Genomic DNA, 25738 nt, shown 5'->3' with positions numbered 1-25738 from the left:
AATATTTTGGAGCGCACTTCAACAAGCTACTAAACATATATAAATATGATAAATACAAATACATTTGATCAAATATGTTGCAGTGCACTGTGTCACAACCTAGCAAAGCAAAATAATCGTTTTTTTCGATTATGTTGTTTTTTCGTATAATTGTGGCAGGCCAAAATCGTAATTGCGATTAAAATACGATTAATTGCACAGCCCTATCTTATACCACAACAAACAAAAGGACGTTTGTCATTTTACTTCATCAAAAGCAAAACATACTCATGCTGATGTCCTCCATAACATCCATAAGCCAATAAAAAAGTATTTTCTTGTGGAGTTCTCTGGATTTGCTATTTTCCATGACAAAGAAAAAGACCTCCAGGCAGAGTCATTAATATAAAACCTTGAGACAGGCATAATAGAGTTGAATAATTTGAACTTGCACTATGTTATGATGTGCGGATGAAGCCAACTACAACCAGAACCACAGGGTGGATTGATAGATGCAGCATTTAAAAGGCATGCTGGAGAAAAAATCTAAATGTTAATTTTCCCCTCCCTCCCTTTTGAAGGCTTCCTCAAACCATTGGTCAGATTACTGATAACAGTGTTGCCTTGAATTTAAATGGGACATAACAGAATGCCGTATAAAAAAAAAGGTTATTCTATCAGCACCAGTTATTTGTTGATTAGGTTAATTTATACTAAAGACAAGTGAAAATAGTGCATTTAAGTTCATTTAACCTCAAATGTAAAACACTGGAATCTTTTTTCTCCATGAGTAATTATTCTATTCAAATAGCATATATTTCTCTCCAGGCAGCGAGGGCTTGGGCTGAATGGATGCTGCCACTGCATAATGGTCCTCAGACATTTGTTTCCTAGGCAACGTGGGGAGAGCATGTGGGGAGGGAGGTATAAAAACACCGGCAGCTCCAATCTGAGTCTTACTCTGAAGTAAATGCACTCACTGTCAACACAGAGAGCCTCCAAGAACTTGCTACACATTTCCTCTCCTGATTTTTCACCTTTTTGTCTCGGCTCACTTGAAGGCTCGGCTCCACAAGTAGCTGTTCAAGAATGATGCGCCCGAAAGATTTACGCCAGGGCTCTGGCACCAAGACCTTTTTAGATGCTATGCACGGCGGTAAAGTTCACCTCGCACGCTTCATCCTGGACGCCATGGACGGACGCATCATCAATTCTAAGACAGAAAACAGCCGCACCCCGCTCATGTACGCTGTCTGCTTGCAAGACCCCGGGACCAGGGCCAAGTTCACCCGGCTGCTGCTGGATAAAGGGGCCGATGCCAACTGCCAGGATGAGGACGGTCGCACTGCCCTGAGCCATGCCTGTGAGGTGGGTCATCTGGACGTTATCAAGGTTCTTGTGCAGTTCAATGCTGACCCAGAAGTCTTTGACGCCTGGGGTAACAGCGCCCTAATGTATGCTGCCTTTTCTGGGCACAGCCAGGTCCTGGAGTTTCTTGTCCGGGCTTTCAAAAGACTTGGACTGAGACTGGACAGACCCAATAACGCTGGTCATTCCGCCATTGAGGTGGCCAGGTTTTTTGGACACAAACAGTGTTTGCAGATTCTGAATTTTCCTTGCAGGAGAGGCGTCAGCACAGATGATCCACATGCTGATTCAGCGACCATCAGTGAAGGAGAGCGCCAGCTGCCCAAAAGGCTTCCTCGGCATGTTCTGGAGAGGTTCTCCAAGCAGCTGAATAACAACGAAGACAAACTACCCGAAGTATTTCAGAGACAGCTGAAGATTGGAGACAGCAACGGGCTGTGGAACCGCTTCAGATGTCCAAGGAGCCAGTCTCAAGACGACAACTATCGCCAAAGCTGGGCTCTGCCTCCACAGATAGAGAAAAGCAAGACTGGGGGGGATCATAAAGTACTCTTCACTACTAAACAACTGCAGAACTGCCAGCTTAGAGAGCTAGGAGCTAAAACACTGAACTCTCTGCCTGAGCCAAGCCAGAAAGACACCGGACTCCAAGAGCCAACCCCAGTAAGTTTTCCTCTCTGGGGAAAAGCAAAGTCATTTAACCTGGACCTTCTGAGCAGCAGAAAGCAGTCTTATCAGGGTGATGTGCACGACATCAGCCTGTCAGCCAGCAAATTAAAGAGAGCCTCACTACAGGATGAGAGATGCCTGATAGATAAGATTGAATGTCAAGGGAACACCCGGGGTCTGACAAATGATGCTGACAAAACTGTCTCCGTGCCAAAACCTCTTTCAAACGGCAAGAGTCAGCCGGGGAGGGCACTCGAGGAGAATGTCAAATCACTGAGAGAAGAAGCTAATGACTTGGCTCCATCAGGCAGAAGAGAGCAGCAGAAGAGGGGGAGCTTGGGCCAGACCGACCGGCACAACAAGCTGCTGTTTGCCAGAGGGGAGATCCCAATCCGCACCCCGGGGTTCATGGGCCTGGGGACCAGACTGCTGCGTCGATTCACCGCACCAGAGTTCATGAGAATGGTGATAGACTGTTCATCTGGCTCCTCAAACGGCCGAGGGAAGATTTCCCGCTCGGAAACCTTCCCCTTCTCGCACACACACCAGCAGTTCAACAGCCAGCCAAGCGTCGACAGCATCAGCGGAGTGAAGTGTGAGTTTGAAAGCTGCTCATCTCAGTCCGCTCTCGATTAGAATTAGCACAGAAATAGCAACAAAAATAGCAGGTGGGGACAATTTTACAGCAATGCAATTTGATTGCTTCGTCGTATATTCTATTTATCGAGAGAAATACTAACCTTTTGCTTGTGAGTGCAGTTCATGTGTTTTTTCAATGTGAATTAATAAAAATATTTCAAAGTTATCTCTTCAGTTGCATACAGCTGCTTACATTTTTGCTAATATATATTTTAAATAATTTATAAATTAATATTATCAGTCAATGGAAATTATTTTTGTTTCACACATAAATAACATTTATATTGTATGGGATTAAATGGATTTGATATTGCTTCTGTGTCTATAAGAAATATTGTATGTATTAAGCTTGAAGAAATTCACTGTGCAATGTATGAATCATGCTGAATACCTAATAAATACTTTAAAATACCAGTATTCATGTGTATGTTTGTGTGAGTGAGAATGAGAGAAATGCTGGATTAAATTAATTCCAATTTCATATGCATCATTTATTGATTTATACAAAATAAAAATGTGTAATTCTCTTTTCACGAATGACCCACACAGAAATAGAAATACATGAAACGCGTCAACATGTATCCGTGTCAGAATACAAAGACGATGTGCAAAGTGTTTCTCAGCAGCAGGTGGACATCCTGCAGCATCACATGCCAGGCCTGTGTGCTTTATCTAGGCAAACAAATGCAAATTACAGTCATACACATCTTCTGGAGGAGCAACACACACGTCTTGTGGTTTTTAAAAAGTCTGTCACAATACAAATAGGGCTGTATCAGAAGCAAACACTGAGATGTCACCTCACACACATCCATGTGCCCATGTGCTCACACACACACACACATGCACACATACATACAACTATACACTCACATTTCAGTAAAAGTAAAATTTAGAATTCATCTCATATAATTTACTGCAGTAGATCAGCAGGTACAAGGACCTAATATTCAGCATTTTATTTACATTATTAATTTATCTGCTTTTGTTTCAAGTTCTTTAAATAATGAAACCTTATTTGCGACTTCACATCATACAAACAACCCACAACACCATTTGGAAATAAAGAATAAATATGAAAAAGAGGAATATAGAACTAGTGATTTTTCCAATAGTAGCAGCTGGGCTTTCATCTACCCATGTATAATGCTAATAAAGGAGAATTGTCTTTCGAATCCCAGTTTGGTACATATTCAAGCATTCACATTGGGCCAGGTGTGCCTCCATTTGGCCATGCAAAGAGTGTACGGACCAGGTTGTTGTCTAGTTTCCACAACAAAGACTGTGAATGTGCAGAGGTAACTTTATACTTCCTAATAATGTCACAATGAGCTACTGTGGTTTGAGCCTAACAACAGCTTTATAAGCTTTAAACTGCTGGCTATAATGCCCACTACGAACACTATAAAGGATCTTTAGAGTAGCACATGTTCATTACATATAGTTACGTGAAATATTGACTTTTGCTGATATGCACCATGTTGTGAAGTGTTGAATCCCACTGTATGTTACAGGAAGCCAATCAATATTCGGATCGAACCCGATCCCAGAGGTGAGGAATTGCATGCTGCCTTCTACTCGCTCCTAAAGTGCTTCTCTCATGCCTGAGACCATGCGGTGTCCGTCAGCCAAACTTGCCGTCCTGCCACCATCACTATTGCAGCAACATGCTGTCTGGGTCTGCTTCTCTGGAGCTGATCTCCTGTTGGCTAGGGTGCTAGAGGAGTTGGACCTCGATGCTGGTCCGCGCCTGGACAGATCAGACTGAAGTTGAGTGTTCGGGGAGTGGGATCCCCACTTGGTCAGCAACGGGACATGCGCTTGCGGTACTGCTCTACCAGCGGGACCAGGCACTGGGGTGACCCGCTCTGCAGCAGGAAAGGGTGCTCCAGCAGGTCAGTGGCACTGGCCCGTTCTAGGGGGTCCCGAGTCAGCATACGGTCCAGGAAGTCTTTTAAAACTGGGGAGATCTGGAGCACAGAGCAATGGATAGATTTATTTTAACATCAATATATTGTCGCAGTAGTTGCTACATTTCGTCAATTTTATATATTGACAGCGAAGCTTCGATCTAAATGCTACTGTTGACCTTTAGAAAGGTTATATGTCCTCAACAATGTTTTTCCTGAGGTCAAATGTTCAACATATATATTTCCACGGGTCAATATATTGAAATCTAGCATAGCTTATATCCTACTAATGCCAAAGTCCCCAATTTTAGCAGGGAATATATTTGTCTGTCAATTTACATTTTTAAACATATTTTTAATAGTGAAAATGCATCCATCTCCCTTTTTCTTTTTCCCCATTTGAACTATTTACTTTTGTATCACTTACTGTACATCTTTAGTTTATATCAAGAGACGCACATGCCCTGGGAACATAGGAATGTTCCCATCAATATTGTGACATACCAATGAAAATACGTGCGTTGTATCAGACATTGTTATATCATGATAATGTTGAGCAGGTATGATGTTACAATGTAAACAAAGCATAGCTTGGCGTATTAGCATGCTAACCTGGCGATAGAGAAATACTCTCTTTGAGGAATTATTACAAATCATCCAGAGGGTGGCATGAATGTCTACCAAACATTCAATTAATCCATTCAGTAGTTGGTAGGACATTTTAAGCAACACCTCATCACATTGATATGGAAAGAGACTATGTTGGTAAAGAGACTATGTTGTGACCTTAATGTCTGTCTGTTCCCGTACCTGGTTGACATTTCGGACAGTAGGAGCCAGCTCATCCCTTAGTCTCTTCATAGCTGCTACAGGGGTCTCACTGAAATACGGTGGCTCTCCATCCACCATCTCCACCACCATGATACCCATTGACCAAATATCCACCTGGTGAAAAATCACACATTTGAAATAACGTAACAGTGCTTACAGAACAGATTGCCACTGTTGGCATTTATGTTACATGAGCGAGATCACCACTGTTTTTCAGCTTGGATGCCTTTTGAATGTGTGCCTTCTCACCTCTGTGCCATATGGTGATTTGGAGATGACTTCGGGAGCCATCCAATAGGGTGTCCCCACCAAAGATTTCCTCTTAGGGATGTCCTTGCTGATTTGAGCACAGAAGCCAAAGTCTGAAAGCTTGACCTGTGGGGAAGAAGAGAAATGCTTTACTATCAAGAAACTCAAAAACAGAAAGTAAGGAAAAAAGAACGTGTAACAACACGTCATACCCGTCCATCTAAAGTGAGCAGTATAGAGTCGCTCTTGATGTCTCTGTGGATGACTCCCTGCGAATGGAGATAGGCCAGGGCTTGCAGAACAGCTTCACACACCGTGGCAATCTGCTCTTCACTCAGCCTGCGCAATGACACGCATACAAGTTTACACACACACACACAGAAACAGATATTACATTAACATTTCACATGTTTCCATTATGAGTTACGACAAATCAACAGCCGAGAAAGTTGAAATCAATGAGTCACAGCACATTAAAAGCAGCGATCAAGAGTGGAAGGTTCAAAACAACAACTCCCACACAGCAGAAGACCAACAAAACATTGTCATTACTGTGTAAATGTGACTTTGATATTTGAGGGGGAAAAAGCAACATAAACAGGAGACAAAGGCAATTTCAAACGGCAAGACATTTGCTGACAGAAAGTAGGTTACAAATCAGAGTGCTGTATCCTCCTAAACATGATTATCGTCATATTTAAAAGAAAATGTGAAATAAGCCTCAACAAATATTTCACACCAGACTGAAGCCAAGGAAAACAGAAAAGGAAAAGGACCCTAATTATTCATCGTTCTGTCAATATAGTGATGATCTCAGTGTTTGTCAAACAGTGTTTGACTAAACAGTTGGCTCAATGTATATGTCATCTGGCTTGAGAGAAATCTTTTCAGCCCTTTGAGTCAAGCGATGTAACCCTGTGTCATCCCATGGCGATCGAGCCAGCCATCTGTTAATAATATAAAATACATTGACAGCTCAAAACAAATATGCCCTGTTAAAAATCTACTCCCTTCTGCAGGTCGATGTGTTTTCATTAATGTTGATGTATGCGCTACTGGACAATGTATCAGGAAATCAAATCCTCATCGAAAACTGACTTTCCACCTGGCATCTAAACATGCACAGATTTTTATTATGTAATCAAATGATTTCTTTGAGTGAGAGGGAAGGCTGAATGACAGTCTTTATGAGTCTTTGTTCTGTTAGTAACCATCACTGTTCCCTAAACAGCCGATACCATACTACCCCCTTGTGGTAGATTTAGTTATTAAAGATGATATCATAACTCAAACAGAAATGCACCAATGAATCTTAAAATATTCTCCCGGGGGGGCACATACCTGGTTTCAGATACAATGTTGGTCAGTGCTCCACCCTGTAGATACTCCATGATAACCCACAGCTCCTCCTCCACCAGGGCTGACTTAAACATCTCCACCACATTCCTGTGCTGATAGTCTCTCATGATGACAACCTGCAACACAAGGTTTACATAAGAATCACAAACCTTTAGGGACACCACAATGACGGGGCCACATTTTGTTTCTTCAATGTGAACTGGGTATACTCAATAGTGTCTTTCATTAAAGGTCCAGCATAAGCCAAGATATCCCTGATGACATTATCAGGGGTTCTTTTTTTTTAATTAGAATGCTCCCTTCAGAGCCAAAGAAGACAATATACAACAGTTTTTAGAGTCAGAGTATTATTCCCAACAAGGAGCAAACTGAATTTCCTGTGTGCAATCATCGGAGTATCTCTTTAATTAACCCTTAAAATTAACATTTTGGTTCAATTCAACATGCCCTATGCCCATTTCAGAGGCTTTTAGGAATATATGCCAACTTGGCACTTAGCACCTCTGTTGAAAAAGAATGGATGCTCCAAGCTAAGATAAGCATTTGAAATGTTGAATGTAGAAATCATGCTTAGTTGAAATGCTGTACAAGGCTCTTGCAGCTTCCCCCTGTAAAGGCTGTCTTGTGCAAGTCCTTTCTTGCCCATTCCTCTTCAAAAGTGGAGGGGAATGCAAAGTTAGTACAACCCATGTAGCCACATTCCTGTGAAATTAACTTGAGGTTTAAAAAGAGGAACTGTTCTTTATATGCTGGATCTCAAATCTGTTTCCGTAATCTTAAAGCATTGTGTGTTGGCAATTTGTGTCGCGTTTTTGTGGGAATCACAAAGTGAACATTGTACCTCATTGAAGAGCAACTCTCTCCTTTGCTGCCGCCGCAAGTCCATCATCTTCACGGCCACCTGCCTGCCGCTGTGCTTCTCTGTAGCGATACACACTACCCCCGTCGAGCCCTCCCCAATCTTCACGAAGTTCTCCAGATAAGACCGTGGATCGCCCTTGTCCACCACCATCTGCAGAGCCGCCTTAAACTGTTCATGGGTCACCTTTGGTGGGTCTGGCGGTGGTCTTGGTGAAGGATGTAGTGGGGGCCTGAAAGCAGGGGAGCAAGTGCCTGGAGGACTGGTGGCTAGAGAGCCTGTTGGGGAGGGTCGAGGCTGGGAAGGGCTGTCTTGCCTGGGGTAGGGAAGATTGGGGCATCCGGAGTGTCTGAGGAAGGGGTCTGGCCCATTTGGCCTCAGCCCCATGTTAGGGGACAGGCCAAGTGTGTAGCTAGCCGACGAGCGCACCGTTCGCTGGGGTCTGATGCCGCCCACAAGAGGACTGCTGTTGCCAGTGGGCAAGAAGCCGGAGTGGTACCTTACTGCAGAGTCTGCCTGTATAATAAAAGAGAAAAAGTGGAGAACATTAAGCGAGGGAGCTGAAAGAGAGTTGGCCGGTTGCCTGGAGTTCAAGACCTGCTTTAAAAGTTAAGGTAAATCAAGTCCTTCCAACTTATTCTGCATTCACTTCACCTGATTTGACCCATGTAAAGATGTTGCTATACGGACCCAAGTGTCCCGCGCTGATCTTGCCAAACACACCATCTCTCAACTTTTACAACCCCACTGGCACTTTAAACCCACATTTCATATTTTAACTCTAGAATTAATTTACATAGTCAATCCCAGAGCTGTAATCACCTTTAGTGTGGAGCCAATCAATACGCTGCCTCGCTAAAGTTTCCACAACCTAAGCATGAAATGATTTTCTGACCAAAAACTTGTATTTGATGAATTCATAGCTCATGCAAAAACATGTTGAGCATTAATATGATGCACATAACGTTAGCTTAAATAAGCATATATTGTGTATTCTATGAATAATGTATTACCAGTGCACTTAACGGACACAGAAATTGTGCAAAGGAACTTCTGCAACGACAGGCTTACTTTCAGGTCATAGGACGAGTACGGCCTCCCGGGGCTGTTCTGGGGGTGCATGTACATCGGTACGTTGGGCCGGAACTCTGCAGTGATAGCAGCCTGATCGCCTTGGGCCTGCTGTACAGTCATAGCTGGGCTGTAAAAACAAGCTATAGGTCTCTGATTTTGTTGCATTCCCCTGGGCAACTGGAAATCTCTCTTCCATATAACTCTCTCATGAGCGCTGCCCACCTCACCGCTCATATAAGCCCCGTGACTTAACACAGGGATGTTCTGGGACTGCAGCGGTTGCGAGGGTCCCTCCAGGGAGCTGACGCTGACTTCATATGTGGACCTGGCTTTTGGCAATATCCCATTGGGCTGCAGAGTGATGCTTTTCTTCATGCCCAAGTAGGGGGTATTGGTCTCACTGTGGATGTTCCTGGCCCTGTCCCTCCAATGACCCACATCCTCGTCGTCGTCATCATCCTGGGTCAGGCCCTCGTACTGGTAAGTGTCTCCTTCGTTCACCTCCCCAAGCCTTCCCAGTGACTGGGCCCTCTTCCTAGCTGAGGGGCTGCTCTTCCTCAAAGAGTTTGAACTGGTCACAGACAGTCGGTTCATATCGTTGATCATGGCCGCGATGTAGTCTCCGTGACCGATCATGCTTCCCCGCACAATAGTCTGAAAGAAGAGAGGCGTTTATCTTAATCACATTGCACTTGCCATGATCACATTATAGAAAGGTTTTGGACTGTAAGGAATAATGAGGGTGACTTAATCATTGCTCTGAGGCGAGTTAAATTTAGACTTGAGAATCTGTAAAGGACATCATTGTCATTTTTCAAAGATGGCAACTTAAACGAATGTATCAGGAGACACAACAAAGTCAGAGTCTCTACAACTGCTCCTACGTTGCAACATTTTGACATTACAGATAAATGATACCCCAGCCTTTCAGATGGTATGCAAAGAAAGCCGGCATGCAAATGCAAACCTGTCCTAACAGAAAATGATCAGACAAACTTAAGATATTTTGCCAGAGTAGTGATACTGTTGCAACTGTAAGAGAGGGTGCATGGTGGCTCATTAGTGTCTCTCGGGCTAGAGTCATGTTCAGTTCACTGCCAGTCAACAGCCTCTCCTGTTTCTCTGGTTCGGTGCCATTACATCTGCACAGGGGGTAGAGGTCAGATGACATCTCACCTAGGTAAAGCACCTCTCTGAGAAGAGAGAGTGGCATGTGATAATGGTGATATATCCTATTCATGAACATTATGTAATGCTAGTCAGACATTTTATCAGATTTCACACAGCATTGTTCTCTTTATCAGTGAAATCTTAGTCTGAAGTGCATTATGAGGTTATTGTAGGTAACACCGCAATCTTGATGACGCTATTAAAACCATAAATCTGACCTAAAAGCTGACAATATGCAACTCGTGTTGAACAGCACTAATCACTTCATTAGGGATCTAATAAGTTGGTGTTTTCTACATTTATTTATTTTTGGGGGGGGGTCACAAACAGAATCGACCGTATGCTACATGAAGCATAGAAATCCTGAGATTTGCAGGCTTTATCACTAACTGGCATTTCCACTGCTGTACCTGCACTTTTTGTATCCCTCCTGCTTGACATCTGTGGGAAGGCACCATGGACTGTTATTAATTGACTGCATGGAGTAATACATCTTGTGGCCCCTCTGAGTATTCAACATTGTATAGTCAGTGTACACAGCATGGTCATTATCCCAGCCCCATGATAGATAAGAAAGCAAAAAGATAGGAAAGGGAGCAGGCCTTCCTTCCAAGTTGTCATCAGAGGATAATGGCATGTTCTGAGACAGCAGGATCACTCTGCAGCACAGAAGGACACTTCTGCATAAATATAAGATATCTTTATGCATTAGTCTCTCTGAGATAATTTTATGTAGACAACTAATGACAAATTAATGATGTTCCTAGTCGAACTATGTACTAGTCATTAATAATCAGTTCAAGGTAAGGTTAGAGGATCAATAAAGAGTTGGTGTGGAGGTGTGGTGTACCTTCTTTGGCCTCAGCTCCACCTCTGTGATCCTCGAAGGGTCCACCATGGGTTTGGGCCTGCGCAGGTTCTCTATCAGGCTCTGCCATTGTGTCGGTAGGCCCACAAAGCAGCCACGCTTGTTGTCAAACGAGGTGTGGACACGGTGCTCAAAGTTCTTAGGCCCTGAAATCTCGGGCCTCTTCTTTTTCTTCTTGCGAAACATCCTCAGGTCCACAAGGACGACAGCTTGAACGTTTCAAAATGCCCCTGTAAGAGAAAGATTCAGCTTTCAGTAAAAATGTCAGACCGAACATGATCAAGGAATTGTAATTTTGACATTTGAATTAAAGCAAGCCCCGAGTTCAAAACAATCTTGCCCCTGACTTACCATTCCCCTTTATTATCTACGTATCAACATATTGAAATGAAGTATCACAACTGGGAGAAAATATTCAAACAGCTCATCTAAGCCGTTCCATTTTTGGGATGTGAATGTCACTGCCTTGCTGGCTGTAACAAGCCTGTGCCTCTGAGAATTGCTCCAAGGAGAGAGGAAGGATTTGACAGCACATGTGTAATGAAGGATATCTGGTCAATCAAGGCGTATTCATTCACTCTGCCATTTCAGTGCATTAGCAGCACAAGTACAACACACAGACACAAGCTCATGCAAACACTCACAAATATGCTATAGCAGGCTATCTTTCATAAACCCTTTATTACTCTTTCATATCCCATCCTAATTAGTACCTCGTGTGCCTATGATTGTGGAGAGCGTAACCACTTAATCCTTGGATGGATGGCCATGGGTTTGGCGAGGCACTAACTGGGGTTTTACAGTATGCTAAGCTTTATTTTCCATTCAAGGGTAGGAAAAAAATTAAATACATTACATCTCATTTCCTCAGCTGCACAGCTGTACCGGGAGATAATCACTCAAATGTAAGTCTCATGATTAGTATTAATACTGTTTCATGTAGCCTACAGTATGGAGGACGTGCAGGCTAGCTCTGTGGCTCTAGGGATCGCAATGCTGGTCTGTTGGTCAGTCGTAACTAAAATATCTTCACAACTAGTGGATGGATTATCATGAACGTTTGAAACACTCATGGTCTCCAGGGCCCAGGAGTTCAAAACTTTTAATCCCTATCTGATCAGATCAGATTTGGATTTTGGGTAGTTCAAAACCAAAAAACAGATGATTCAACGATTTCTTGGCTGACGGAATAGGCGGAACTAACGCTATTTGTCATTTGACCCATTACAGCGTAAAAACTCTAACTATAAGTTTCTGAAATAAATATGTGTACTGAAACAAATACCAATAACTGTATTGCATTGTTTTCTTATCATAGGCGGTGCCAGGGGGGCGCTAGGGGGTGCTGCAGCTCCCCCCAGGATAGCCCTAGCACCCCCTAAGTACCCCCAAGAAATGTATGTGTATTTCTTTATTTTTATGTGTGTAATTTGAAAAATGATTGAATCGAAAATAATATGCTACAGTAAAGTACAAGTACTTCTGGGTCTCTGTGTTTCATTCAAGCTCTGCTCTGTGTGTGTGGCATGAGCCATTTTGTGTGCATGCACGAGCGAGCGAGAGAGAGAGCGCGCACCGGTACCGGAGATCGTTGTGGTTAGCATCTGGTGCTAGCTAGCTACGCTAACAGATATAAGGAGCTTTTTCAACAACAAGGTGGAGGGAGAACTCTCTCCTGTCAGACTGAGAGTCTCAGATAACCTCAGCTCAGGTTAGCTAAAGGACTCTCTCAGTGTTTAGATAGTTAACTTTAGTCTAAGTTATCTCAGTGGGTCTCAAACGGTTTGGTCATTAATGTAAATAAGTATTTCCGAGGCACACCTTCATATGATCATTATAGTTATAAAACAATAAGAGAATAAATGAAAAACAGTTATGAAATACTATATGACAGTAAAACAAGAATACAGTTTAAAAGGGGAGTGATTTGTAAAATATCCATAAAGAAATAGTAAATCTGTTTACAGTTCTGTTTCATATGGGTGTTGAGAGATGTATCTATAGATCTCTTCATGTTGCTCTCAACGTGCACCAGATTGATGCTTTTAACTTCAATAAAAAAAAAAAAAAGAGCCCTCATTGTAACAGTCGCGGGTGTACTGTGTATGTGCGTGTGGGGAGTGTTGCAGTAGAAAATTCCACTGTAGCGCCCGGTACCTTAATGGGAAACCCTACATGTTTGAGCACCCTCTATGAAACGTCAAGCTACCCCACAGCATCCCCAAAAGAAAATCTCTGGCACCGCCACTGTTTCTTATGCGCAATTACTTCATACTGTCTTTGCCTTTTTCGTCCTGCATTTATTGTGCCCCCCTCAGAAAAGAACTGGCCCCAGCCTGGCACCCCAGTCAAATTGGTCTAGAACCGCCACTGCTACTGATGAGCATGTTAGTACCCGGCCTAACACACTACTACGTTGGTGAACAATAAATATTCCTGCTTAACATGAACATAGAAGCATTTTCACTCTGAGTATGTAAGGATGCTGATGTGACCATTAGGCTCACCGCACATTGTGACCATAGACTTTTGTTTGTCTTGTCTTGTTTATGTGAGCAGAAAGTAGTAGTTATGCCCTGATTCAGAGCCTACAAGGTGCCCCTAGATTACAGGGGTGCCCAACCAGTCGATCACGATCGACCGAGATTCCCAGTCGATCGCGAGATGTGTCTAAAAATAGAACAACAATATTATGTTTTATCGTTAATGTCCTATAACATAATCTTCCTGTACCAGAATAATGCACTTGAACGTATTAAAGCTTTGTGATTGGCGTGACCCCATGTGTCGGGGCGTGGCTGGTGGGCAGTGGGCACTAGTTCGCTGACGTTGTCCATGGCAACAGGAGTGACAGTCCGCACACACACAAGACCACAATTATGGCAGAAGCAAAAAAGCCCAAAATATATAATTTTCACTCCGAGTGGGAGGATGATTATTTTTTTATCCATTCCAATTCAAAGTCCTTCTGTCTCATCTGCAATGCGAGCGTGGCTTTATCGAAGAAGGGTAATGTAGGAGCGGCATTTCAAAACAGTGCACAAACGCTACGAGACGGAATTCCCTCCTAATTCTGCCCTACGCTAAAAGGTGAGGGACCTGAAAGGACAGCTAAATGCACAGCAGTCAATTTTCACCAGGCCCAACAACAAGAGCAAGGCTGCTACCATAGCATCTTATCGTGTCAGTCACGTTCTTGCGAAACACATGAAGTCTTTCAAAGACGGCGAAGTTGTGAAAGAAGCATTCCTGGAGGCGCTTTTTGGGGACAGTAAAAATAACAGTAGCATTTCAACAGAATTTTGATATAATAAAAACTCAAGTTAGATACCGTTATTGATCAGCTGTAAGTTTTAGTTTGTTTGAACTTATTCATTTAGTGGGAATGCGCATTCCAACTATCTGTATACGCACGAAATTCTTTATTATTCCGCCGGGTTATTTTGCACCTCTTCTTCTCCCACATTCCACATCGCAGAAACTCCGTTCAAACATCAAAACGTTAAGCTCGGTCGGGAATCGATGGCTATTACTTTTCTTATTCATAACTTTCATAATTCCAGAGATACATCCCATAATTCATCAATTTTTTAACATGGAAGTCAATGGAGAAACTCTTCACTCAGAAACCTCATTCCAACTTTAAAATGTTACACATCTTTCTGACATTATTCATGTAACACAACTTTTAAATCTGATTCGTACTTTTAGAGATTGTTCAGACCTTGGTAAAGAGGCCTTCTTCAGATTTTAGAGTGTGTGATGTCACAGCTAGAGTGGAGGACAGATTTAATTTTGCCTTCATATTTTCTTTTAAACCTGCCATAATTCCCAAACCCTACATTCCTGAGACATAATTTTTCATGACAAACGTAGGAAAACATCTCGTAGCTTGAAAAAAAAAAAAAAAAAATAAGCAAAATAATTAAACAAAATGCCTCTTGAGGGCATGAAGTGACAAAAACGTTCAACATGTCTCCATTAAACCCCATTGTAAGTTCAGCCTCATCTTTCCCCACCACAGCAGCCACACACCTTTAGTTAATCTGCCAAAAAGGCCACATTATTAACTCGAAAGTACACAAAAAGTACACTTCAGATGCTCAAGTTCCTTGACATGCTTCACGCTTTGAAATTTCACCGATATCTGTTACGGTTCTTCAACAAAACGTTCACATGTAAGAGGTTTATCTCTCATTCAGAACAATGAAAATGCTCTCCTCTCACTGATTACTGCACATCACCATGGAAACCTTTGATCTCTGGACACGTAGTTAGCTCAAATATAAACACCTGTGTCATGGAACACGATGATGTCATAACTCCAACTGACATGCTCAGAGCAGCAGATTTCAGATAATGGTTAACACAGCTCTACATCAAATCTGATGTTACGTAATGTGGTGTTACTATGGCAACGCATCCCTCGCCATAAACAGCACCAGACTTCAGATAATGGTTAACGGTCCAGCCCTCAACAGCTCTACGTCAATTATGGGGTGTTATCATATGCCGTTTCCATGGAAACCCTCTCGCCATAAAAGACGATGTCGCTATAACTCCTATGAAAATGTTCAAAAAGTGCTCAAACTTCACATGTGTGCTAACAGTCCAGCCGTGAAGACATCTACAGGACAGTTTTGAGATTTCTTCAATTGCTGTTGCCATGGCAACACAATGCTCACCATGAAACACGGTTTTCTCATAACCTCAGTGAAAATGCTCCAAACGGCCCAAAACTTCACAGGTTTGGTAACGATGCAGCCATCAACGCATCTACGCGTATTATGGGATGTCATCAAATGCCGTTGGCATGGCGACAGATCATTCGCCATCAAGTTAGTTCAAAAGTTTGCAGTTAAAATATTCTGCTGCTTTTCCAAGCCTTTTTACTTTCTTTTCTTCTCTCATCACACATTCAAGCCCCCAGTGTTCATGTATCATTTCAATCTAAATTCTTCACTTTCTTCTTACACATTACATTTCAACGTCAGCTTTTCAGCATAAAGCATTCCCACTAGCAATTTATTCAGGAATTGCATTCTCTAGTACAAAATGGTATAAGAATGCAAACATTAAGATCTGTTCTGTTTAAATTGATTATAGTCTATTATCAATTCAGGTTAAGAAACTAGTGTTGCTTGCATCCTATTTTAAAGGCATTTCTTTTTATACTCTACTAAAATGCAAAAAATAAAAAGGGTTTGATTCTATTAATTTTGTCTTTTTTATTGCACTTTGGCAGCAGATTCCTGTGTAGCTTCAGATCTGAGTTGTCTTATTAGTAAGCCTAATTTATACTTTTGTAGCAACACTAATTTTATATAATGGCAAAGAAAGGGTTCAGTCTTTTCTTTTTTTCCTGTGTCATATGTGGCAGCACTGTTCAATGTTTCTTGAAAACATTACCCACTGTAGTATGTGACGTGTGAATAAACTCCAACTCTGTATCAACAACACTGTTGTGTAACTTCAGTTAAATACTTGTATGTGTGTAGATTAGAAAGAGGTAAGATAAAGGATCTGCAGTATTTTATGAAGTATTAATCGTACAAAGGTCAGTTTTATACAAGTAGAAGTGTGTATTTACCTGGTTGTAGGCTGTCAGTAATGGCTACGCCTCTCTATTTGGACTGGTAGATCTCGGCAGACTGGCAACTTTAAAAGTAGCTCTCGGTTCAAAAAAGGTTGGGCACCCCTGCCCTAGAACATCAGATACAATCTCCCATCATGCACTGTAAATGGTGGGAGTTGAGGAAATGAGTTTTGCAGTCGTCCAGGGCTCAGCAAGAGATCACGCTTGCAACCTCTCCTCTCTCTTCCGCCCCCAGACCAGCCCTTCTCTAATCGGCATCAACGCTGCCTGTTATGAGCTCTATCGGTGACTACCCCACACCACTTGCCCCGCCGCATCACTAGAGGGTAAAAGGAGGTCAGGCCCACTGGTCACATCAGCTAAACCTGCCTCATTATATGAAGGTGGGGTGAGTGTTGAGGGGGGGTGTCACCATCCAAGGATAATTTAATCCCAAGGCTAATATGCTAAGTGTTGCATAAGCGTATCACTCTGTGCTCTCCCTATGTACATAATGTGTTGCTGGGAAGGACTTTAATTCCATCTGACAGGGACATTATTGTGTGCAGGCTCTCAGGAGGTGGGAGACAAGACTCAGGGCTAAAATTATAGTCAGACCTGCGTGAGACAAGGACCACGCTCAATCCTACAGACACAGAAAGGCTTTTAAGCCCCAATTGTGGCTGCTTTTTGAAAAACAAACGCTTGAGAAAACAAGCTGAGAAACAGAAGATTGCCGTCTCTGCTTTTTCCTTCTTTTATTTTTGCTGCGCAAGAGACTATCTGCTTAGATAGCTGTTTAAAAGATGTTGGCATTGACTGAACAAATATTTACACATAGCGCTCATGTGTCCTTTTACAAGCAGATCAATCAATATTTACTCATGAGTCAAATGCAAACTGCTACAGTCCTCCACTGCCAGCAATAATGGGGTGATAACAGAGCAAATAGAATGGCTGCTTTGTAAAGTATCAAGATGTATCCATTTAAAGCGGCAGAGAAGAGAACATATCACATTATTGATCCTCATTTTTCTAACCACTGTGATAAAGGGGCAACCAGGAACACACGCATACACTTTGTTGATTCATGCTCAGGCAAAATGAATTAAAAAGTTGATGCAATTATTGATTTACATGCTTTAATCACAAGCAACTGGCCTTATATTGACCCTTATCACTCTGCCAAGCGTATGAGTGTCTTGATAACAATATGCCATTGATTTCTGCGCCAGTAGTATAAATAAGTATGCACAGAGCTGAACTTGCACAGTGCATGTTCACGCTTTCTGGTCACATCCCTCTAAACTGCAGGGACTTGACCCTATGCCTCTTGACCCTATGCCTCAGTGGCTTGTCTTCTTGATCTATCAAAGTGCTGAGGCAAAACTCAGCAGGCTGCTGTCAGGGAAATGAAAAGCCAAACAGGAAGAGGTCACTTCAAAATTGTGCTATATTAGGTATTTCTCTTCATACAACTGTGTGCAGGAGCAAAACAAAAAGATTTGAATTCACCAATCAGTGCAAACTACGATCTCACAGACAGAAAATCCTGTGGGTCTAAAGCTGTTCATACCTGCTTGTCTGACTAACCACTAAATAAAATAAGATGATGAAGCAGGCAGATTGTGACATCACATTTTCTCATCATAACCGCAACAGCTTTACATCCCTCTTCCCGGCTGAAATTAATCATAGTCTTACCCCAAAACTAAACAGAGTTTCTTCACCTGACGGCGTGGCCGGGCCCCTTCATGCCATGCAGAAATGCAAGCAGGCAATCCATACGTTTCCCACACACAACATGACAGCAGAGGAGAGGGCATGTTCACATTCCCCGAGCAGGTTGCGTTGCGGATGAGTGGGAGGGGATCGAGAGATAAGAGAGATATTGGATTTGCTCGATGTTAGTGCTCCAAGCTCTGTTGAATGATTATTTTTTTCCTATTTGCCCTGATTTCTGCTTCAACCTTTCTGTTGGCATGCATACAGAAATGTAGCAAGCGTGCAGGTGACTGTGCTCGCAGGAGGATTAGTATGGTGTTCAGTCCTTCACTGATCTAATTTTAGGACACATCATGCAACCCTCTCTCCTCTCTGGCTCCAGACACATGTTTATTTTGTACAGGATTCATGTCAAATAGTGAGGTGAGGGTGGGAGACGATGGAGATAAGGTAATCCCCTTTTTGGGGCTGTCGTTGTGCACATATAAGCATAAGACGCTATGCTGAATTACAGGGGGCTTCATCTATTTTATAGAGGCTTAGATAGCAATCAGCTGCTGTTTTTGGACTCTGCAGTGCAGCGTGGGGGGCTTAGAGATTGCCCTTCTATCAGCTTCATTATGATGACCGTTCTGCCCTTTGAGTGTAATGAGACTGGCTCTCAAGAGGGAGGAAGGGGCTTGGTTGGTCATCTATTCCTTTTCCTTGAGCTTTGTAAAACACACACACACGCACCATCTGAGGGCATAAACAAGGTAACAGAGCTGGACGTGACCGGACGGTAAAATAGCAGTGTTTATGATTTAGGTTGATTTCTGTTTTCTCTTTGAAGTCACCTCTGCAGACATGGAAGGATTGTCAATAGGAGACGACTATGGATATAATAAGATGCGTTCAATGACACGGAATAACACGTTACTGTCATGCATCTTTTATGCTATTGGTCTGAAACATCATGCATCGTAAAGTACTTTGAATACAAGGAATGTTTGAGAATGGCCTCTGCAAAGTTGGTCATTGGGTAAATATGGCTTGTGAGCACAGTTTGCTTTTTTCTGTAGCCATGCTAGCGGCTAGTGGTGGTAATGTCAGTTGGTTGGTTGGTTTTTCGGTCGGCTCAAACTCTACTTTGGTGCAGACGGAAATGTTTCAGCAACAACATGATAGATTGTCATGAGGTTTCAGGAGGGTAAATCCCTGTGTCAATAGTAGATCCGACACATCCTGTAAGGTTCACATTTGTGTTTTCAAGGATAAACTGCTAGAGAAGAAACCATTCTGTTTTCAATGGGGCCCTCAAAAAGACAGAAAATACATTAAAGTCATGAAAAAATAAAAGTATACAAAAGCACCTAAATGTACATCCACATCTATAGTTCTATAATAGTTTGGGTAATTCCTAGACTTTTTTCTAGGATCCAAATCTATATTTGTCCTAAACTTTGGTCTAAAATATATGCAAAAACAATGGCAGTTGGAGAGCGTAGAGGGCTTACAAAGCCATGTCCTATCTCACAATGTCAATGCTAGGGAAAAACAATTTTTTGTATCCTCCCTGTGACCGCTCAAAAACTGTAAGAGGTTCTCCTAAAGCCCATGCTTCCACCAAGTTTAATGACAATCGGGGTCAGACTCAGTACTTTTCCGTAATCGTGCTGACAAACAATCTGTACCAAAAACAAAACATCCTTACCATGGAGGTACTGCACATGACACCTGAACGTTAGCACTCTCATTGTGAGCATGTTAGCATGCTGACGTTAGCATTTACCTCAAAGCAACACTGTTCATAGTTAAAGCCTCACACAATAACATGACTTGAGTCTATTGGTTTGGGATATGCATGACATTGAAGCAGCTTGGGACTACAAAAGGTTTAGCAGAAAAATAGCAACTACAGGTGAGGATGTGTGCCATTTTTGCTAAAGCAGTCAAACAACACCTTTCTCAGTCTTTGAAATATTTGTATCTCTGATAATTCTCTGCTCAGGGGGAAGGACACTGCTTCATATGGACTAGTTTAAGCTTATATGCAAAGCGAAGCGAAGGAAGTTAAAGTGCAAGCTACGATAAAAAATTGTCAGAGGCAATAATATTCATTGAAATTATATTGACATTCTGCATTTACATTTCCGTTTCTTTGAAATTGGGTATTAAGCAGCAATGACCTATATTCGCACAGAGAGTTCATTGATAGTGACATATCTTGAGTATTTCAAATGTCACATAACTCGCAGCGATTCGTCATGTGTCGGCTTTCACTCAAACCTCTGTATTAAGAAGTGCAAGTCTAAAATGTTTTTTTAAGTCCTAGAGCACTGCAATTCTGAGAAAGTAAACAATCAAATAGCCTGTCTGTCACTTTCTTGTGCACTGAATGAGTAAGAAAAGGCCTCAGGATTGGGAGTGTATAGAAGAAATCTAATGTCCGTGGCCAACAATGTGAGCTGTCAGTTCTTCAAGGGCAGGGATCTGCGCAGTGAGCATCAGTCTTGTGTTAATATTGACAGGAGGAAAGAAGAAATGAGAGGTCATGACAGGCGGAGAGAGAGTGTGGGAGGAAAGGAGAGCGTGGACACGTTGTGACTAAAAAAGAGCTGGAAGGGAAGAAAGCAAGAGGACAAATTAAATGAACGAAGATGTTGAATAGGTGTTCATAGATTTAAAGGTCAGAGCCTTTCAAATTAATCTTCACATGTTTCTATGTCTGATTTAAAAATAGCAGGAGTCTTCGTTCTTTAGATGTAACCTCTTTTCTCCGTCATCTTGGGCAGCTTTGTCTGCAGTAAACAAGCCACTGAAGGGGATTTGAGGACAGAACACTTGCATCAACAGAGGGCATATATCATTCTGTCACCTGACATATTGGCACTGATTCTCCCAGATGAGATAATGGACAAGAAAACTAGTTTGTTGTGCCCCTCAGCTAAGAGCATGGACATAAAGCCACAGTAAAAGCTATAATCTCCATCTCCAAACACCTTCACATAATGACATTGTAAAAGCAGCACTTCTAGTGTCCTGGGGCTTTTATGGGATGTTGGATTGATGCTGACACATCACTAAGACACACACTCCTAACTCGGGAAGTATGCTTTTCCATGCAGTCAAACAATATGTATGCTCAGGGATATTCAGGAGAGTACAGAAATGCAGCCCTGACCAACACTCTGTTTAATTAAAGATCCTCTTGGCTCTCACAAGTGCTTTGAACAATTTGACGCTGTGCTGATAGAGACGTACGATCAGCCTGGACCAATAGTACGAGCCCAACTCTTCCCTCTTGGGTCTAATTTATTGATGTGCCAGGCCTCGGTGCAAGCTTTACTGTACGTGCATGTCCTTATGAAAGCTTTGATTTATATATTTTTAGCCCGGGCATCAGCGTGTCTCTCCCAGGGACAAAGCACTAACCATTTTTAACATCAGACTCCTTTACAGTATCAATCTGCGCCAACTCTGCTGCCCTCCCATGTCACCCAGCATGGGTGCTGTTTCAGCCCACAGAGGGGAATCATGGCACGCTGCCCTAATTTAGATGCCGCTTTAATCCTTAGTGCTTGGCGTCTCATGGTCGTTGACGACGCTAAGCTGCTAATGCACGCCCTACCCTACATCGGCAGACATGACACAAGCACTGAAAACAATTGTGAAAACAGTAGGGCTTCTGACAATGATGTAACACTTACACCTGCATGCTGTCACGTATCAAGTCCCTATCACTGCCTGTCCTGTCAGTTTCTCACTACATGGACTAGAGTCTATGCTGAGGGTTTGTGGTTCACCAAGAGCAAAATGGTCTAAATGAGATGGCCCCATAAAAACTTTGAGACAATTCCTGAGCGGAGCACAAACATCTTACAAAGTGAAGCAGATGTCCAGCTGTGTGTGTCTGTTTCTGTGTGTGTGTTAGGGTGTGCAATGCATGCACCAAAGACACCTTCTCTGTCACCTCCTCTACCCTTTTTCTCATTCTCTGTCTTCTTGAATATCAATGAGTAACCTGAGACACTAACACATGGTCAGTTACATCACCTGACTGAAGTATTGCACTACTAAAAACACTAATTCCAAGAACCTAGAGCCGTGGATCTTATCTAATTCCTTTGTCTTGATTACTTTAAGTCTTTTTCTGAGTCACAACTCTTAAACAAGTGCGTGAATGTCACAACTCTGTCAATAAGAATGATGACGCTGAAGCATTGGAAGAAAACTAAAATCTATTCACCTCTTTAAAACACCTTAGCCTCAAATTGATTTTCACTGGGTGGTTCAATGTTGCATCTAATAGAAAGACTAAAAGAGAGACTCTGCAAGTCTGTTTTCAACAGCACGAAGCAGCTCCCTTAATGTCTTAAATTCAAACAGATCACAGTTCAAACATCGCCTCCCACGTTCATGCAAGCTCTAACACAACAGCTTTTCCAATGATTACATTTATGGATGAAAGTCTATTATGTTCACAAAATACAGTCACATGTCAAAGCACGCATTTACTGTTGAGGGTGTAAATATACTTAATTCCTCATCCACTGGTAGGACCTGAAATATCACCTTAGCCTTCACACTCACACTTGAACACACACACAATGGTAAAAACAAGAAGCTCCTGTTTTCAGTGTCCATGGCAGTGGCACTGTCTGTGTTTGTAAAGTGAGATCCATTTTCGGGATTGTTGTAACCTTTTCTTTAAAATAGAGGTTGAGGAGAGAAGCGACAGAGACACGAAGGGAGAGAGGGGATTTTGAGGATGAGGGGTGAGCATAAGGTGAAGGCTCTTTTGAGATGCAGTCCATCATTGAATACATCCTCTCTGTCTTCCCTTTTTTCTCCCTTTCACCCCGACACCAGCACCTGGCTGCACTGCATTCTGCTCCTCTCCACCTCCTTCTTCTCTTCCTCCACCAGGGCTGATGCCTACCGACTACCCCGCTCCTTATCAATGACGTTAAGCCTCTTTTCCCTTTTTCCTCCCACCCACCTCCCCCTCATTACCCAACTCTCCTCACCGTGGAAGAGGAATCTCTGGAGGGATAAATCATTGTTAGAAGAGGGAAAAAATATATAAAATGTACCATCCCCTTACCTTGCCGCGTAGTGAAGAAGAGAGCCTCTCTCCACCAGAAGGATTAGAAGCAAGACTGAGCACATACACTATTGTACACTCACATTCACACACACACACACACACTCACACACGGACATACACGCTGCTCTCCTTCTCTCTCATACGATGACGAGGAGCTCTCAAGCCAACGCACACTGCAGGCTGCCGCTTGCCTGGGAAAGCCTGATGCGTTCCTCCCTCCAGGCAGAAGCACACATCTCAAAGGCTCTTTGTTGGGACTGAATCATCCCGGGCTGCGAGGCTGAGTGCTGGTCCGTGTGCCGGAGCCTGTTCCTGGACACACAGGCTGACCGTACAAAAGGGGGACAAAGCCATGAAGAGGAAAGACAGCATCCAGGAGAAGAGAATACCACGGCCCCACACAGCTACTTCCATCCCCCCCCTCTCCCTCTCCTGCTCTGACTCGCTGTCTCTCTCTCTCTCTCACACACACACACACACACTCTCCCTCCCACCTTCCTCTCTCTCTCTTTATCACTTCCCCTCCTTCCCTGCCTCCTCCCACTCCCTCATTGGGCTGCAAAAGAATTGATAGCGGCGTGTGCATGTGTGCCGGGTTTCCAGTGACTGTAAGGAGAGGAGAGCTTCGACTCACCTCATCACCTGGGATACCTTTCACCCTTCCTCCCTCCCCCCCTCCCTCCCTCCCTGCCTTCCATCTCTCTCCCTCTGTCTCCTTTGCACGTAATGTGGGTGACATGCGAACACGAGGACGCTGCGTTCGCCCAGTGTGCTGCTGTTCAGTCAAATGCATTATCCATGAAATGACAGGGTTAGGGGTGGCAGATGGCGGGAGGGGTTGTTGTAGCTGTAAAGCATTGAAGAGGAGGAAGGGGGGGGGGGAGCATAGAGTTGGGCTATTTCTGTAGAGGGTGCAATCCTCGCTCTCCCAATTTTTTCATTGTGACCCAAAAATCTTTGTGGATGAAGAAGTTACAACACTGCCACAGAGTAGCATGCTCATTATTTGACTGAAGCATTCCCCTCACTTTTTTTACCACAATCATTTCCTGAATAATTTATACAGCAGCATAAGAGCAGACACAAAGCAGGGAAATGTATTAGGGTCAAGTCGTGCAGAAATGCCTGGCAGTCTGAGCCAGAATTGGGGCATACATGTTCGACACAGCGTTTGGATATGATGAGACGCTTCCAGAGGCACTATAACAAGCTGTAATGATGATGTTCCTCCTTACACATCAAATAAACTCAAAGAAAGAAGGCTCCACTGAACCAATCTGCATAACAATGACACATTTGCCTGTTGGGGGTATAGCAGACACGACCCCTCCCTCTCCCTCTAAAATGGTCTTGTAATGTATGTCTTTGTAGGCAAAAATGGGCGATTATCACAAAAACAGTCCTGTTTGCTTAGGCTGTCTGCTGAGACATTTATGAACCCAAACTCTGCATGGCCAATGTGAAGGGAAACTAGAAGGTTTAAAAGATCAATAAATGATAAGTATGCTAAAAAGAAATGCATTTTTATTTCTTCTTTTTGACCTAAATACTGTTGAACCATCAAAAATGCTGTGCTTCTAGAACAGTTATTTTAAGAGGAAAGGTGTGTTTATTTTAAGTTTTTTTGTATCTTTCTATTATTATCTATAATTATTTTGTTTCCCTTGTGCTGTTAATGCGAGTTATATGTATTGTTTTAAATCACAGCGTTATTTGATCAATCCTTTTTTAGCACGTGTCCATAGAGAGACAATATTATAATGTTAACTTTGGATTCAAGGGGTTTATTTAAATGTGTTTGTCAGCTTCCCTGTCAGACTCCTAACCTTTCTGATGCATCTCATGAAAGCACTTACCCCCCCCATTTGGATGAATAGTAGAACCTGGCTTGTGATGTAAAAAAAGGGCTTACAGTGACAAGAGCCGTCTTAAACCACAGTGTCATTAAAATGAAAGCCCAGGGGCTGTATAGTGATACTGCCTTAATTGTTTGCATTTCAATTCATTCTATTGTTTTGGATGAATCTGTTAAGGGTTACACCGGGGGTCATCAGGGTTCAGCCTATATAGCTATAGCAAATGTAATTTCTTGTCATAATCCAGTGACATTTCCAGATGACCTTTAAATCCACTCTAATTCTCTAAGAGTGAGGCAACTACAGCAGAAATTAAAACAAAGCGTTGGCATACAAGGTACTGTAAGTCACAATTATGAGACAAAAGTCACGATTATGACATACTAAATCAAAAATTATGAGATAATAGGTCAACATTATGGGATAGTCAGTCAAAATGATGAGCTTCTACATCTTAAGTCATTTTCATCATGACTAACTTCATCTTTTCTTTGTTTCTCTGCATGGCTTTAAGGGGA

The 25738-nt window shown here is 42.6% G+C and overlaps 2 protein-coding genes across 2 annotated transcripts; one reads left to right on the top strand and one right to left on the bottom strand.

Annotated features, from left to right (window-relative positions):
* The first annotated feature begins 952 nt into the window (after positions 1–952).
* LOC117477497 (ankyrin repeat domain-containing protein 11) lies at positions 953–3059 on the top strand. The gene has a single exon (XM_034124170.1). The coding sequence runs from the start codon at positions 1069–1071 to the stop codon at positions 2650–2652; it is 1584 nt and encodes a 527-aa protein (XP_033980061.1). The 5' UTR covers positions 953–1068; the 3' UTR covers positions 2653–3059.
* A 540-nt stretch (positions 3060–3599) lies between these two features.
* On the bottom strand, positions 3600–23804 carry LOC117478053 (serine/threonine-protein kinase PAK 4). Its single transcript, XM_034124926.1, has 9 exons — positions 23362–23804; positions 10958–11205; positions 8935–9591; positions 7846–8379; positions 6987–7120; positions 5858–5984; positions 5646–5771; positions 5376–5510; positions 3600–4625 (listed from the first exon to the last, which is right to left on the bottom strand). The coding sequence occupies exons 2-9, from the start codon at positions 11159–11161 to the stop codon at positions 4458–4460; spliced, it is 2085 nt and encodes a 694-aa protein (XP_033980817.1). The 5' UTR covers positions 11162–11205; positions 23362–23804; the 3' UTR covers positions 3600–4457.
* Positions 23805–25738: the final 1934 nt, after the last annotated feature.

The sequence above is a fragment of the Trematomus bernacchii genome, unplaced genomic scaffold, assembly GCF_902827165.1.
Source record: "Trematomus bernacchii unplaced genomic scaffold, fTreBer1.1, whole genome shotgun sequence".
Taxonomy (NCBI): Eukaryota; Metazoa; Chordata; class Actinopteri; order Perciformes; family Nototheniidae; genus Trematomus; species Trematomus bernacchii.
This window is presented reverse-complemented; position numbering and strand designations above follow the sequence as displayed.